This window comes from Bos indicus, chromosome 2 (genome assembly GCF_029378745.1).
Source record: "Bos indicus isolate NIAB-ARS_2022 breed Sahiwal x Tharparkar chromosome 2, NIAB-ARS_B.indTharparkar_mat_pri_1.0, whole genome shotgun sequence".
NCBI classification, from domain to species: domain Eukaryota; kingdom Metazoa; phylum Chordata; class Mammalia; order Artiodactyla; family Bovidae; genus Bos; species Bos indicus.
In genome coordinates, this window is record NC_091761.1 from 103,146,940 (window position 1) to 103,162,644 (window position 15,705).

A 15,705-nucleotide genomic window follows, 5' to 3' on the forward strand; every position below is an offset into this window, starting at 1 on the left:
TATTGGAGTTTCAGCTTCAGCATCAGTCTTTCCAATGAATATTCAAGATTGATTTCCTTTAGGATTGACTGGTTTGACCTCCCTGCAGTCCACGGGACTCTCAAGGGTCTTCTCCAGCACCATAACTCAAAAGCATCACCGACTCAATGGACATGGGTTTGGGTGGACTCCAGGAGTTGGTGATGGACAGGGAGGCCTGGCGTGCTGCGGTTCATGGGGTTGCATAGAGTTGGACATAACTGAGAGACTGAACTGAACTGAAACTAATAAAATGTGCATGTCTGTTATGTGTCAGACACCATAAAGAACAAGCAGATTCAAATGTTTGGAACAATTAAAAAGGCTTAAGGGAGTAAATGTGTATGGATCCAAAAGACATAAAAGGGCTTGGAACATTTGACCATGTAGCTGAGTGAATTGTGCAAGATCAAATTCATTTTAATCTGATTTAGAATTCAATTTGGAATTTCAGTTTAATTCTAAATTGTTTAATCAAACATTATTTTAATGCATGGACCAACCTATTTCAAAATTTTCAAGTCTTTCTTTTTATTTAGCCACTGTGAGAGAAAGTTAAATGAGCAAGGTGAGGATGAGGGAGGAAGTGTCAAATTTGATCCAATGTTAAAAGTTTATCAAGTTGTGGGAATATCTATGATAGAAAAATTAGGTCTGTCATCAACTGAGCTAAAATGTGATCCGCCAGCTAAATAGTTACAAAAGCAGAAAATAAATAGGTGTAGTTATTCTTCTTTCTTTGGGTCATGAGTCTGGAATTAGATTCCACTTCTATAGAGATTTGTAGTCACTTTTTGATATGCTTATTTAGAACCCATCTTCTTAATGAAGGATAAATTCTTATCTTGCACTACCTAGCCTTCAAGCCGCCAGTCTCTTTGCTGTCCCAGGACTCTGTTTCCTGTCATTAACTGTCATCTCATTAGGTAAGCCTCCCTGTTGCTAACCATATCCGGTGGAATGTATGCTCATTTTTCCATTATTTTTTAGAGTTAAATTACAAGCCCAGCAGGGTAGCAACTCCATCTAATTGATTTTCTCTATTACCTAACATTTCTGTTGGTATCTAATGTATTTTTTTCACACTCCTCCAAGTATTCATTTTTTGCAATAGAATTGAGAATTGACATTACCACTAATGTTAAAAAAACAGCAATATCTAAAGTCCCCTTAGTGAATATGATCTCTTTGTTGATGGGCTGAACTCTGAGCAGGGATTAGAGAATATTGGGAAAGGAAACTAAATTTAGGAGCAATAGTGAAATAGCAGGAGGTAATCGAAAGAAGAGATCCATTTTTGGTAAAATCTAACTTTGCATTTTAAAATTCACTATATGATTCTGGATAGGTTCCCTTGAGCTCTCAGGGACCCTGTAAAATCAAGGCAGTTAGACAATTCCAAATAGTTCAGAATTCTGACATTTGATTTTACAAAAGAGAAACATTAGCACTAAGAATAATTTTGATGGAAGTCACCTCAAAAATTAAAGATTCTGTCTTCCCTTTTTTTGCAGCCAGCTCATCTCTGAGACAGTACAGTGTTTTAAAATTGTTCTTTCAGTTTCTAGGCTAATATATACTTTTATAATAAACTTCCTAACTAATCCCCATTTGACTTTAATAATTTTACTATATTTTTACTTGTTTTTTCCCTGTATTTGTTTCTCCATTTGTAGATTCCTAACTTCTTCCTCTAGACTGTCCTTCCCATTGCCTTGCTTTGTGATAGACTCTCTTGAAAACAAAGTGAAAGAGGATGTCATGGAGGTGATGCTAGCATTTTTCTTTAACATTCACTAAGGACTATACGTGGGCTTCCCTGGTAGCTCAGCAGTAAAGAATCCACCTGCAATGCAGAAGGCATAAGAGACGTGGGTTTGATCCCTGGATTGGGACGATCCCTGGAGGAGGGCATGGCAACCCACGCCAGTATTCTTGCCTGGAAAATCCCATGGACAGAGGAGCCTGGAGGGCTACAGTCCATAGGGTCACAAAGAGTCAGACGTGCCTGAGCACGCAGACACACAAGGACCATACATCTCCAGTGCACACAACTTAACTTCTACTTTCCTAAGGGTATATTTTTAAAGTGCCATATTCAGAACAATTGCTAAGTAGAGATAAAGATACTTGCACTTTAAATAACTGTTTGATGGATGACAAAAGTCCAGTTCCTATACACAGACTATATCCTCTCTCAAAGTTATATACTCCTTTTTACGTTCAGTCTTCTAATTTGTCTGTATTTTCTCTTTTAACATTTGTAAAACTCTTATCTCCTTCAATATTTTTCAAGCCTAATTTTCCAACCTCTCGAGTTTCTCTTTCTTCCCTCATAAGTGACACTGACCCATGCATGTCCTTCCACCTATTTTGTCATCGAGCTTCTTTTCCAATACGAAGATAGAGGATTGGCTCCAGGTAAAACTATGAGAAAGTGAAGTGAAGTCACTCAGTCATGTCCAACTCTTTGCGACCCCATGGACTATAGCCTACCAGGGTCCTCTGTCCACGGGATTTTCCAGGCAAGAATACTGGAGTGGGTTGCAGTTTCCTTCTCCAGGGGACCTTCCCAATCAAGGGATTGAACCTGGGTCTCCCTCATTTCAGGCAGATGCTTTACCATCTGAGCCACCAGGGAAGCCCTAAAAACTGAGAAAGTATACCTTTATTTGTCCTCTAGCTTTCCACTTAGAATTGTCCTTCCTTCTCCTTTTGGCACCACCATTTTCTAAAGGTCTCATGCATCCCTCTAGTTGCTCATAATGGATTCAAGTGGGCCTTTGGTATTGTCCCAAATTTTAGACTTTAATGATCTCACTTTCTGCAAACCAAGACTTATCTGTCCTGAGTCACATTCTTTTAAGGTGCTCAAGGAAATCAGTCCTGAATATTCTTTGGAAGGACTGATGCTGAAGCTGAAACTCCAATACTTTGGCCACCTGATGCGAAGAACTGACTCATTTGAAAAGACTTTGATGCTGAGAAAGATTGAAGGCGGGAGGAGAAGGGGACAACAGAGGATGAGATGGTTGGATGGCATCACCGACTCAATGGACATGAGTTTGAATCAACTCCAGGAATTGGTGATGGACAAGGAGGCCTGGCGTGCTGCAGTCCATGGAGTCACAAAGAGTCAGACACAACTGAGCAACTGAACTGAACTGAACTGAAGATCTGAATCATTTGATGTCACAAAATGAACTAGTAGTTCATGTATTTTCTTTCCCTAGTCAAAGTATATTACTGGGGACTTTGAAGGATTCTGGCTACATAGGAATAATATAAGTCATCATAGTGAAAACATGTTAGCACACCTGACATCCATCTTCTTTAAATGTGCCATGTCCAGCAGGAATTGACTAAAATGGAGAAAAGCACTAAAGTAGAATATTGATATCCCAGCTACTTTACAGAATAGGAAGGAACTTATTAAAGCTTCTAAAGATAAAATTTCTCAGTGAAAAAGTTTATTTACCTGAGGGATTTTATTTTTAATTTTTAGGTAAAATGGAGTTGTAAGGAAAATGTACCACTTCAGCATTCAGCTTATCAGCAACAGTTACAAGTCTTCAGTTTCGCTATTCTTTTAACTACTGAGTTTTCATCACTTAGGAATTTTACTGTATATAAATTTCTTCCTCTCTCCCACACTCCCTTCACCTGAATTTCCTTTCACCATTTCTTTAAATAAACTACAACACGGACATTTCCCAAATCCATCTATAATTTATTTGCCAAATGTTTCACCATTTATACAGCACATTTGGTTCTTTCCACCCTATGAGACAGATATGGTAGACCTGATGCCCATTTTAGAGATGGGAAAACCAGTGCTCAGAGAAATTGTGATATGACATTTAAGTCATGTGGCTGGTGAGGAACAGAACCAGGAAGCTAATTCTTGTCTTCTGACCACAAGCACCAGACTCTTTCCCTGCTAAATTTCACACAGAACCTACCATGGGAAAATTATAGAAAGTTTCACTTTTGTGTTGTTTCCAATTTAAAAACTGAAATTAAAATATTAATGATTTAAAATTTTATGTTCAATACCCACACCCATACAATCACAGAATGCCTTGTGATTTTAAATCCTACCCACCAAATTCACAAAGGCAAATCAACTTCTCCCTATTAATATATACATCAGAACACTTAAGTACGGTGTCAGGCACTGCAAGCAAACCTAGAGTGAGATAAGATATATAGACACAATTTTGGCATATTATTTGTAAATATTTATATTATTCATTTTAGGCTGGGATAAAGTATACTGAGTGCCTTTCTGGACTTCTCCAGTTTTCTAACATTCTTCTCAATATGCAATACCTCACTAAAGTCAGGTCCTTTCTCAGTCTCCTGGCATCCTATCTGGTAAGGATTTCACAGCTGGCTATATAATTTAAAAAGCAAACATGAATGTAAGAGCTCAAAAAATAAGCAGACTGGAGCAGTAAAGTGATTCAATAACACTCTTAAAGCTTGGCATATATATTGACCCTTGTTTGGCATTTCTAGTAAATAATTTTTAAATACTCAAAATTTCGTAGATGATTTTCTATACCAACAGCCCTCAAACTACTTTCTTTCCATATGTTTCTTATCAATTCACATTTCTATCACTTTTGGTTTTCAAGTACAGTTCAATCCCATTTATTGAAAACTTTCATCTGAAACTTTTCTTCATCTCATTTTTAACAGAATTTGTTAAGTAAATTCCTGAAAGCTTTTGGCCACAAATCTAGAATTCAGCACAAGTTCCAATTCAACCAGTAACAAGATGTATCCGTTTCTTTGCCTGGGGCATGTCCTGGTTTATTCTTTTAATTTACTGAAATCAAAAGGCAGATTTGGGAGCATGTTTAGACTCGCCCCATGAGCTGTAAAACAGATGCAGAGATGATCTCTAAATATCTTATTTCTGCTTTAGAAAGTGATTTAAAACTCTTCTTTTTTTACCTCTCATTAACTCTACATTTTAAAACGGTCTGGAACATTGCCCCCATGACCCCACTCCCTTGTTTTACTCACCGGCTGTCTTTTGACACCCAGCCAGTTTTTCCAGACCAGAACCCGAAGCTGATGAAGCTGGGAAGCCATCCTTCAAGATGCCACAAACAAGAGAATTCCTCTTTTTTCCTCCACCCCTCAAAAGAAGAATTGGTTCCCCGTCCAACTTGCTGTGTGTCAATGGGTCAGGAGCCTATTCATGGCATAGCTTTCCTGGGAGCTGGGGTAAGAAACCCACCGATCTTCTCTTTCTGCTGGATTTTCCTTTGGGTTAATCCTGCCCAAGGAGCACTTCTCAACCAGCTCTTCCCCTCAAACGATGATCCAGGCCAGGATCTTTTGGTGGTGTTTGCTTATTTTAAAATAACATCCAGTAGCTGCCTGTTGCGTGAAGTCCAGACTCAAGAGAGAATGAATATCATTCAGATAATGCCCTACTGGAAAAAAAGCTGAACCCACACCTCCTACTCTCCATAAAATTAGCTGCCTATCCACACCTTCCAGAAGGTGTCACCTGCTCTGGACACGTCATAGGAATTAGGTGGGACCCTTGCCAGGCCAGTAGGACTTGTCCTACATTCTCTCACCTTCTTCGCTACATAGAGCCTGCTCTGGCAGAGGCAGGGCACGAGAGCACATTACAGACTCTGGGACTAGTGACTCTCATAATAAAGTGTCATTAAGATGTTTTACATCCATGAGGCCAGAGCTCAGCTGAAACACTCTGAGGCTCAGTCCATCATGAGATATCCTAGAGAAGGTTTCAATGTTTAGTTTAAAGTGAAGTTAATGCTTTGATTTGGGGAAAAGTAACTGCTGGCTTCTATCATAATTTGCTAGGTTACAAAACATGCAGAAAATAAAAGGCTGTCACCTGTAGGTGACAGTAATGACATACACTGGATTCCCTCACCTGGGGGCCAGGGAGTCATGTGTTTATTACAGGAGAGCCATGTTGTTTCAGACTTCATGGTCAAAGGAGACATAGGCTGACCCAGGATATCTCTGAGGGTACGATATAATGAGTAAGTTCTAACTGCACTTGAAATCTCTAAATCAGCAAAGGAATTTCTGGTGATTAAGGGAAAAGAAAAAGGACTTGTGCTTGAATTATTCAAGGCACTTTATAATTAAGTATAAAGTACTTAATGATATTATAAATATAATTTCATTATAAATAACAAATTTTAATTGTGATTTAAGGTATATACAATCCAGAAGTCTGCCACAAAAACTTTTAGGAATAACTTTGCTTTAACATCTTAATGACAACATGTTCCCTCTGATATTCAATGCCTATACTATCTGCCTGTAGTCAATATAGTCCAATCTTATAATCCAATCAGTTCAGTTCAGTCACTCAGCCATGTCCAACTCTTTGCGACCCCATGAATCGCAACACTCCAGGCCTCCCTGTCCATCACCAACTCCCAAAATTCACTCAGACTCACATCCATCAAGTCAGTGATACCATCCAGCCATCCCATCCTCTGTCGTCCCCTTCTCCTCCTGCCCCCAATCCCTCCCAGCATCAGAGTCTTTTCCAGTGAGTCAACTCTTCCCATGAGGTGGCCAAAGTACTGGAGTTTCAGCTTTAGCATCATTCCTTCCAAAGAAATCCCAGGGCTGATCTCCTTCAGAATGGACTGGTTGGATCTCCTTGCAGCCCAAAGGACTCTCAAGAGTCTTCTCCAACACCACAGTTCAAAAGCATCAATTCTTCAGTGCTCAGCTTTCTTCACAGTCCAGCTCTCACATTCATACATAACCATTCTATCATTAAATGCCTGGCCACATGCCAAATTGGTGTATATTACAATATGCAAATATAACCTCTGCTTTCCCGTCCAGGCTTGCTCATGCTAACTCCTCTACCTGGGATGCATGCCTCCCTCTTAAAGCACCTTCCTCTCAAAATTATCCCCAAATTGACATCTTCCATGAAGGCTTTGTAGGTATACCCCAGAGGATATCTTCTCTCCTGTCTTTTTGAATCCAGTATAGTTTTTTGTTCATATTTCTTTCAAGGAACTTGCATTTTTGCTCCATTGTGACTTTTATACAATCATTTTTCCCACATTAGATTGTAAATGCTTTGAGAGAATAGACTATTTTATATCACAATATTTTACCCATGATCAATGCTCAATAATGGCTGCTGAATTTAATGGAAGACAATATTTGAGTTAAAACTAGTGAAATTCCACTTTGGTCCTCACGCCTTTCCATGACTGCTCCAGACTCTGTGAAATAAGTTCAAGCAATGTTTGAATTTTCCCTTCAAACCCAGAGCAAGTGCTGATTCAGCTTCCTGGTCCCCATGCCAACTCTGCTATATTGATGGCAGCCAGCCTGGGGCTGACTGGAGCCACTTTGGCACATACCTATTCCAATTCTGGCTCTTTCCCTACTGTGATGAATCCCTTTTAAGCCCAATCTCCATGAGGCAGGCAGTCTTGAATATATATAATTTTTTTCTGGACAAGATTAAAGACAAGGTGCTCTTCAGACAGCTGAGGGCCATGGCAAAAATACCCTCCTTCACCACTCCTGGGATGCATTGTCCAAAATTTATCTGGCTCTCTCCAGCTCTGCTGATGACTTGAGCTCCTGCTTCCCCGCATTCTTTCTCTGCCATCTGTCACAGTTTACGACTCACTGATGGTTTGGTTCACAAATAAACATTACTCAGCTGAGAAACAGGGTGGGATCTGGGGATATGATTCCATACATTGAGAGAGACATTATAGACACAGAATCAGTTTATTCATTCAGGTTATCTCAGGTTAAACAGCATTAACTCACTGTGCCATTGATGCAGGTGAGAGGTCAGCTCAGAAGGTCCCAGATGGTTTTTCCCAGAAGCTGCTCATGACTTCTTCAGTGAAGTCATGGAGATTTTTTTTTTAACTTCATTTCAAGATTCTCTCTCAGGATGTCTCCTTGATCATATACCTTCATCTACTACCTCTAATATTCTGATGAAGATAATGTATTTTTTTATAATCCCTGACCCCCAGGAGATCTATTTCTTCAAAGTGATCTCAAAATGATACATTAGGTGTTTAATACATGTAAGATATTCCTTTATATGGACTTCCCAGGTGGCACGAGTGGTAAAGAACTCGCCTGCCAATGTGGGAGACATGAAAAGATGTGGGTTTGATCCTTGGGTTGGGAAGATACCCTGGAAGAAGGCATGGCACCCCATTCCAGTATTCTTGCCTGGAGAATCCCTTGGACAGAGGAGCCTGGCGGGCTACAGTCCATGGGGTCACAAAGAGTTGGACATGACTAAAGTGACTTAGCATTCAGCATTCATCCCTTTATACTCGATGGCACACAATGTCAATAGCTCCTAACATCACCTACATTTCCTTGAAGACTGGGGTAATCTTTCACAAAACATAATTCAAAATACTTTAAGTAGGATGACATAGACAATCAGATCTCCAATATTTGCCCCACTCTGAATATCTATGTCTTGGCATTTATAGCTCCTTTAAGATTTTCAAATCTCCTTTTATTTTTTTAATTTTTATTTTATATTGGAGTGTAGTTGATTTACAATGTTGTGTTAGTTTCAGGTGTACAGCAAAGTGATTGAATTATATGTGTATATACGTCTATTCTTTTGCAGATTTTTTCCCATGTAGGTTATCACAGAGTATCAAGTAGAGTTTCCTGTGCTATATAGTAGGTCCTTGTTGATCATCTATTTTATATATAGTAGTATGTATATGTTAATCCCAATCTTCTGATTTCATTTTAAATTTGAGTTTAAAACCATCTTTTAAAATTGCATTGAGGAAAAGGCCTTGCTTAGCATTACTCTTGGAAGCTATAGCTTACATAAATAGGGATCATAACCTCTGATCAAAATAGAACTGGAGTTTGCAGCCTATTAAGCCCACTGTCGGAGAAGGCAATGGCACCCTACTCCAGTATTCTTGCCTGGAAAATCCCATGGACGGAGGAGCCTGGTAGGCTGCAGTCCATGGGGTCGCTAAGAGTTGGACATGACTGAGCAACTTCACTTTCACTTTCATGAATTGGAGAAGGAAATGGCAACCCACTCCAGCGTTCTGGCCTGGAGAATCCCAGGGACGGGGGAGCCTGGTGGGCTGCCGTCTCTGGGGTCGCACAGAGTCGGACACGACTGAAGCGACTTAGCAGCAGCAGCAGCAGCAAGCCCACCGTGCTCTTTTCCCCACTGAGGCCCAGTGTGCAATGGCTGAAAATAGCAGCCTCCTTGGTCATGTACACAGACTGATGCCTGTACCGGTTTCCAAAGGACCTTGGAGACAACCTTTCCAGTGGCCATTCATGACTAGCATGCTGTGCCCAGTCTAGGCTTCAGACAGGTATGCATAGTGCCTTTGGAAAGCCCTAGGACAGAGTGGCCAGGGTCCACATGGGCCGAGTCATAATGTCCATCCGCACCAATTTGCAGTACATGGCGCATGTGATTGAGGCCCTTTACAGCGCCATGTTCAAGTTCCCTGGTCGCTAGAAGATCCACATTTCCAAGAAGTAGGGATTTACTAAGTTTAATGTGGATGAATTTGAAAATATGGTGGCAGAAAAGCAGCTCATCCCAGATGGCTGTGAGGTCAAATATAGCCATAATTGTGGCCCTCTGGACAAACGGTGGGCCCTACACTCATGAGAGTTTTGGGGCTGTCCCTATCTTAATCATGCCCACCAGTAAATCCTACCTTCCTGTCCAAAAAAGAAAAAACAGAATTTAAAGTAACTTTTAGACCAACCAAAAGGAAAATGTTGGAGAAAATGTACAAGATGATGAAAGATAATGAATTCTGTTTTATTTTTTGCATAGAGGAAGATATAGGTTTGTGCCTCACTCCTGACTATAGACTGGGATGTTACTGACAGATACTTTAAGATTTCCCCTGAGGGAAGAAAGAAAAATTTGGCAACCAGCAATATGCTGGACCCAGGACACACAGTTGATGAAAAATATATTTTTTAAGCAAAAACTAAACTGAGCAGCAAATACACAAAGTTAGAACAATACAATACATGAAAGAACACATTTCCAAGACAAACCATTCAATATCATAGTAATCCAAGTCTATGCCCTGACCAGTAATGCTGAAGAAGCTGAACAGTTCTATGAAGACGTACAAACCCTTCTAGAACTAACACCCCCAAAAATGTCCTTTTCATTATAGAGGACTGGAATGCAAAAGCAGGAAGTCAAGAAATACCTGGAATAACAGGCAAATTTGGCCTTGGAGTACAGAATGAAGCAGGGAAAAGGCTAATAGAGTTTTGTTAAGAGAACACATTGGTCATAGGAAACACCCTCTTCCAAAACACAAGAGAAGACTCTACACATGGACATCACTAGATGGTCAATACCAAAATCTGATTGATTCTATTCTTTGCAGCCAAAGAAGGAGAAGCTGTATACGGTCAGCAAAAACAAGACGAGGAGCTGACTGTGGCACAGACCATGAACTCCTTATTGGCAAATTCAGACTTAAATTGAAGAAAGTAGAGAAAACCACTAGACCATTCGGGGAAGGTGATGGCACCCCACTCCAGTACTCTTGTCTGGAAAATCCCATGGATGGAGGAGCCTGGTAGGCTGCAGTCCATGAGGTCGTGAAGAGTCGGACACGACTGAGCGACTTCACTTTCACTTTTCACTTTCATGCATTGGAGAAGGAAATGGCAACCCACTCCAGTGTTCTTGCCTGGAGAATCCCAGGGACGGGGGAACCTGGTGGGCTGCCGTCTCTGGGGTCACACAAAGTCGAACACGACTGAAACAACTTATCAGCATTCTGGTAAATGAACTCTCTTACGATTATACAGTGGAAGTGATAAATAGATTCAAAGGATTAGATCTGATAGAGTGCCTGAAGAACTATGGAAGGAGGTTGATAACATTGTACAGGAGGCAGGGCTCAAGACCATGCCCAAGGAAAAGAAATGCAAAAATACAAAATGGCTGTCTGAGGAGGCCTAAAGCAAAAAGCAAAGGAGAAAAGGAAAATTATACCCAACTGAATGCAGAGTTCCAAAGAATAGCAAGGAGAGATAAGAAAGCCTTCCTAAGTGATCAGTGCAAACAAATAGAGGAAAACAATACAATGGTAAAGACTAGAGATCTCTTCAAGAAAAGATCAAGAGATAACAAGAGAACATTTCATGCGAAGATGGGCACAATAAAAGACAGAAATGGTATAGACCTAACAGAAGCAGAAGTTATAAGAAGAGGTGGCAAGAATACAAAGAAGAACTATACAAAAATGATTTTCATGGCCCAGATAATCACGATGGTGTAAAACTCACCCAGAGCCAGACATCCCAGAATGTGAAGTCAAGTAGGCCTTAGGAAGCATCACTATGAACAATGCTAGTGGAGGTGATGGAATTCCAGTTGAACTATTTCAAATCCTGAAAGATGATGCTATGAAAGTGCTGTACTCAATATCAGCAAATTTGGAAAACTCAACAGTGGCCACAGGACTGGAAAATGTCAGTTTTCATTCCAACCCCAAAGAAAGGCAATGCCAAAGAATGCTCAAACTACCGCACAATTGCATTCATCTCACACACTAGCCAAGTAATGCTCAAAATTCTCCAAGCCAGGCTTCAACACTACTTGAACCATGAACTTCCAGATGTTAAAGCTGGTCTTGGAAAAGGCAGAGGAATCAGAGATCAAATTGCCAACATCCTCTGGATCATCAAAAAAGCAAGAGAGTTCCAGAAAAACATCTATTTCTGCTTTAGACTATGCCAAAGACTTTGACTGTGTGGATCACAATAAACTGTGGGAAATTCTGCAAGAGATGGGAATACCAGACCCCCAAAAATAAAGCCAGCTACTGTTTCCACTGTTTTCCCACCTATTTGCCATGAATGTTGGGACCAGATGCCATGATCTTTACTAGCGTGTGAGATGAGTGCAATTGTGCGGTAGTTTGAGCATTCTTTAGCATTGCCTTTCTTTGGGGTTGGAATGAAAACTGACCTTTTCCAGTCCTGTGGCCACTGCTGAGTTTTCCAAATTTGCTGATATATTGAGTGCAACACTTTCACAGCATCATCTTCCAGGATTTGAAATAGAAACTGGTATTCCATCACCTCCACTAGCTTTGTTCATAGTGATGCTTCCTAAGACCCACTTGACTTCACATTCCAGGATGTCTGGCTCTAGGTCAGTGATCACACCATCGTGATTATCTGGGTCATGAAGATCTTTTTGTACAGTTCTTCTGTGTATTCTTGCCACCTCTTCTTAATATCTTCTGCTTCTGTTAGGTCCATATCATTTCTGTCCTTTATTGAGCCCATCTTTGCATGAAATGTTCCCTTGGTATCTCTAATTTTCTTGAAGAGATCTCTAGTCTTTCCCATTCTGTTGTTTCCCTATTTCTTTGCATTGATTGCTGAGGTAGGCTTTCTTATCTCTCCTTGCTATTCTTTGGAACTCTGCATTCAAGTGGGTATATCTTTCCTTTTCTCCTTTGCTTTTCTCTTCCCTTCTTTTCACAGCTATTTGTGAGGCCTCCTCAGACAGCCATTTTGCTTTTTTGCATTTCTTTTTCTTGGGGATGGTCTTGATCCCTGTCTCCTATACAATGTCACAAACCTCCATCCATAGTTCATCAGGCACTCTATCTATCAGATCTAGTCCCTTAAATCTATTTCTCACTTCCACTGTGTAGTCATAACGGATTTGATTTAGGTCATACCTGAATGGTTTATTCAGGTGGTGTTCTCTGCTTTCTTCAATTTCAGTCTGAATTTGGCAATAAGGAGTTCATGATCCAAGCCACAGTCTTGTTTTTGCTGACTGTAGCTTCTCCATCTTTGGCTGCAAAGAATAGAATCAATCTGATTTTGGTTTGACCATCTGGTGATGTCTATGCATTGCAGCATCGAAAAAGCAAGACAGTTCCAGAGAAACATGTACTTCTGCTTTATTGACTATACCAAAGCCTTTGACTGTGTGGATCTCAACAATCTGTGGGAAATTCTGAAAGAGATGGGAATACCAGACCATCTGACCTGCCCCCTGAGAAATCTGTATGCAGGTCAAGAAGCAAAAGTTAGAGCTGGACATGGAACAACAGACTGGTTCCAAACTGGGAAAGGAGTACATCAAAGCTGTATATTGTCACCCTGCTTATTTAAGTTACATGCAGAGTTCAGTTCAGTTCAGTCGTTCAGTCATGTCTGACTCTTTGCGACCCCATGAATCGCAGAACGCCAGGTCTCCCTGTCCATCACCAACTCCCAAAATTCACTCAGACTCACATCCATCAAGTCAGTGATACCATCCAGCCATCCCATCCTCTGTCGTCCCCTTCTCCTCCTGCCCCCAATCCCTCCCAGCATCAGAGTCTTTTCCAGTGAGTCAACTCTTCCCATGAGGTGGCCAAAGTACTGGAGTTTCAGCTTCAGCATCAGTCCTTCCAAAGAAATCTCAGGACTGAACTCCTTCAGAATGGACTGGTTGGATCTCCTTGCAGTCCAAGGGACTCTCAAGAGTCTTCTCCAACACCACAGCTCAAAAGCATCAATTCTTCGGCACTCAGCTTTCTTCACAGTCCAACTCTCATATCCATACATGACCACTGGAAAAACCATAGCCTTGACTAGACGAACCTTTGTTGGCAAAGTAATGTCTCTGCTTTTGAATATGCTATCTAGGTTGGTCATAACTTTTCTTCCAAGGAGTAAGTGTCATTTAATTTCATGGCTGCAGTTACCATCTGCAGTGATTTTGGAGCCCTAAAAAATAAAGTCTGACACTGTTTCCACTGTTTCCCCATCTATTTCCCATGAAGTGATGGCACCAGATGCCATGATCTTTGTTTTCTGAATGTTGAGTTTTAAGCCAACTTATTCACTCTCCTCTTTCATTTTTATCAAGAGGCTTTTGAGTTCCTCTTCACTTTCTGCCATAAGGGTGGTGTCATCTGCATATCTGAGGTGATTGATATTTCTCCCGGCAATCTTGATTCCAGCCTGTGCTTCTTCCAGCCCAGCGTTTCTCATGATGTACTCTGCATATAAGTTAAATAAGCAGGGTGACAATATACAGCCTTGACGTACTTCTTTTCCTATTTGGAACCAGTCTGTTGTTCCATGTCCAGTTCTAACTGTTGCTTCCTGATCTTCATACAAATTTCTCAAGAGGCAGATCAGGTGGTCTGGTATTCCCATCTCTTTCAGAATTTTCCACAGTTTAATGTGATCCACACAGTCAAAGGCTTTGGCATAGTCAATAAAGCAGAAATAGATGTTTTTCTGGAACTCTCTTGCTTTTTCCATGATGCAGTGGATGTTGGCAATTTGATCTCTGGTTCCTCTGCCTTTTCTAAAACCAGCTTGATCATCTGGAATTTCACGATTCATGTATTGTTGAAGCCTGGCTTGGAGAATTTTGAGCATTACTTTAGTAGCGTGTGAGATGAGTGCAATTGTGCGGTAGTTTGAGCATTCTTTGGCATTGCCTTTCTTAGGGATTGGAATGAAAACTGACCTTTTCCAGTCCTGTGGCCACTGTAATTGGTGGGCTCTATTAAATGTTGGATGTGGCAATTTTTGTCAGTCAAACAGTCAAATAACACACTCCAGGACCAGGGCAAGAGGGAATTGATCCAACCACAGGTAAGATATTAATGTGGCAAAAATACATTAATTTTTAAATAGTATTTATTAAAGGACTTTCCAGGTGGCACAGTGGTAAATAATCTACCTGCCAATTCAGGAGACTCAAGAGACATGGGTTTAATCCCCGAGTCAGGAAGATACTGTGAAGTAGGAAATGGCAACCCACTCCAGTATTCTTGCCAGGAAAATTCCATGGACTGAGAAGCCTCGTGAGCCATGTCCATGGGGTCACAAAGAGTTGGATATGACTGAGCGACTGAGCACACACACACACACACACGTTAAAGGTCTACAGTAATAATAATAATAAATACTAGATCTTAAAGTCTTATATATTCAACTAATCACTGTATAATATGAATCTAGCACAGGTCTCATCCTGCAGTAGATGGTCAATTAATGTTTACTGAATAACTGAGTAGCAAACATTTGTGACACTTTTATTGAATCATTATATGAGGTCAATTACATAGAAACTGGCATCATCCCCATGTTCAGAGGAAGAAAGTAACATTCACAGACATGCTTTAACTTGCCTAAGTTCACCCAGTTAGAAGTGGGGTCGATGGAAACAGCAGAAAGGGAACCCAAACTCTGTGTCTGTACGTTTCCTCTCTGGGTCATGCTACCTCCAGTCCTGTGTACTGCACTGCATGGGGAGAGCTAAGGAGAAATGGGGAGAGCTAAGGAGAAATGGGGAGAGCTTCACAGTTTTTTCTGATTCTCCAGGGGCCTACAAATCACATGGATTAAATTTTTTTAATGCTAAAAATAAATACACAAAGAATAACTACACCAGGAATTCAGGAAAAAGGAACACTGCTCTTTTCAGGCTTCTTGGTAGAGCATCAAAGAACTTCTCAGCCTGGTCCTTGCCAGCCTCATCAGGTGTCGTCTCTCCAGTCTCAGCCATGCCTCCTGCCATCTGCTGTAATGCCTTGGATGAGGACTATCTACTTTCAAGCTTTGGTTACTAGTCTCCCTCTGCCCAAAATAAAATCATGCTCCTTAAAT

At 40.7% G+C, this 15,705-nt stretch overlaps 1 protein-coding gene and 1 non-coding gene across 2 annotated transcripts in view; one reads left to right on the top strand and one right to left on the bottom strand.

Moving 5' to 3' along the window:
- The window catches only part of ABCA12 (ATP binding cassette subfamily A member 12), a 198,224-nt gene extending 193,103 nt beyond the window's left edge, over window positions 1-5,121 (bottom strand). Inside the window, exon 1 of the mRNA XM_070771765.1 lies at window positions 5,053-5,121. Coding sequence (XP_070627866.1) covers window positions 5,053-5,121 — 69 coding nt within the window. The remainder of the gene's footprint in view (window positions 1-5,052) is intronic.
- Window positions 5,122-9,210: 4,089 nt separating this feature from the next.
- LOC139179108 (small nucleolar RNA SNORA70) lies at window positions 9,211-9,341 on the top strand. The gene has a single exon (XR_011563517.1). It is a non-coding gene; the product is annotated as a small nucleolar RNA SNORA70 (small nucleolar RNA).
- Window positions 9,342-15,705: the final 6,364 nt, after the last annotated feature.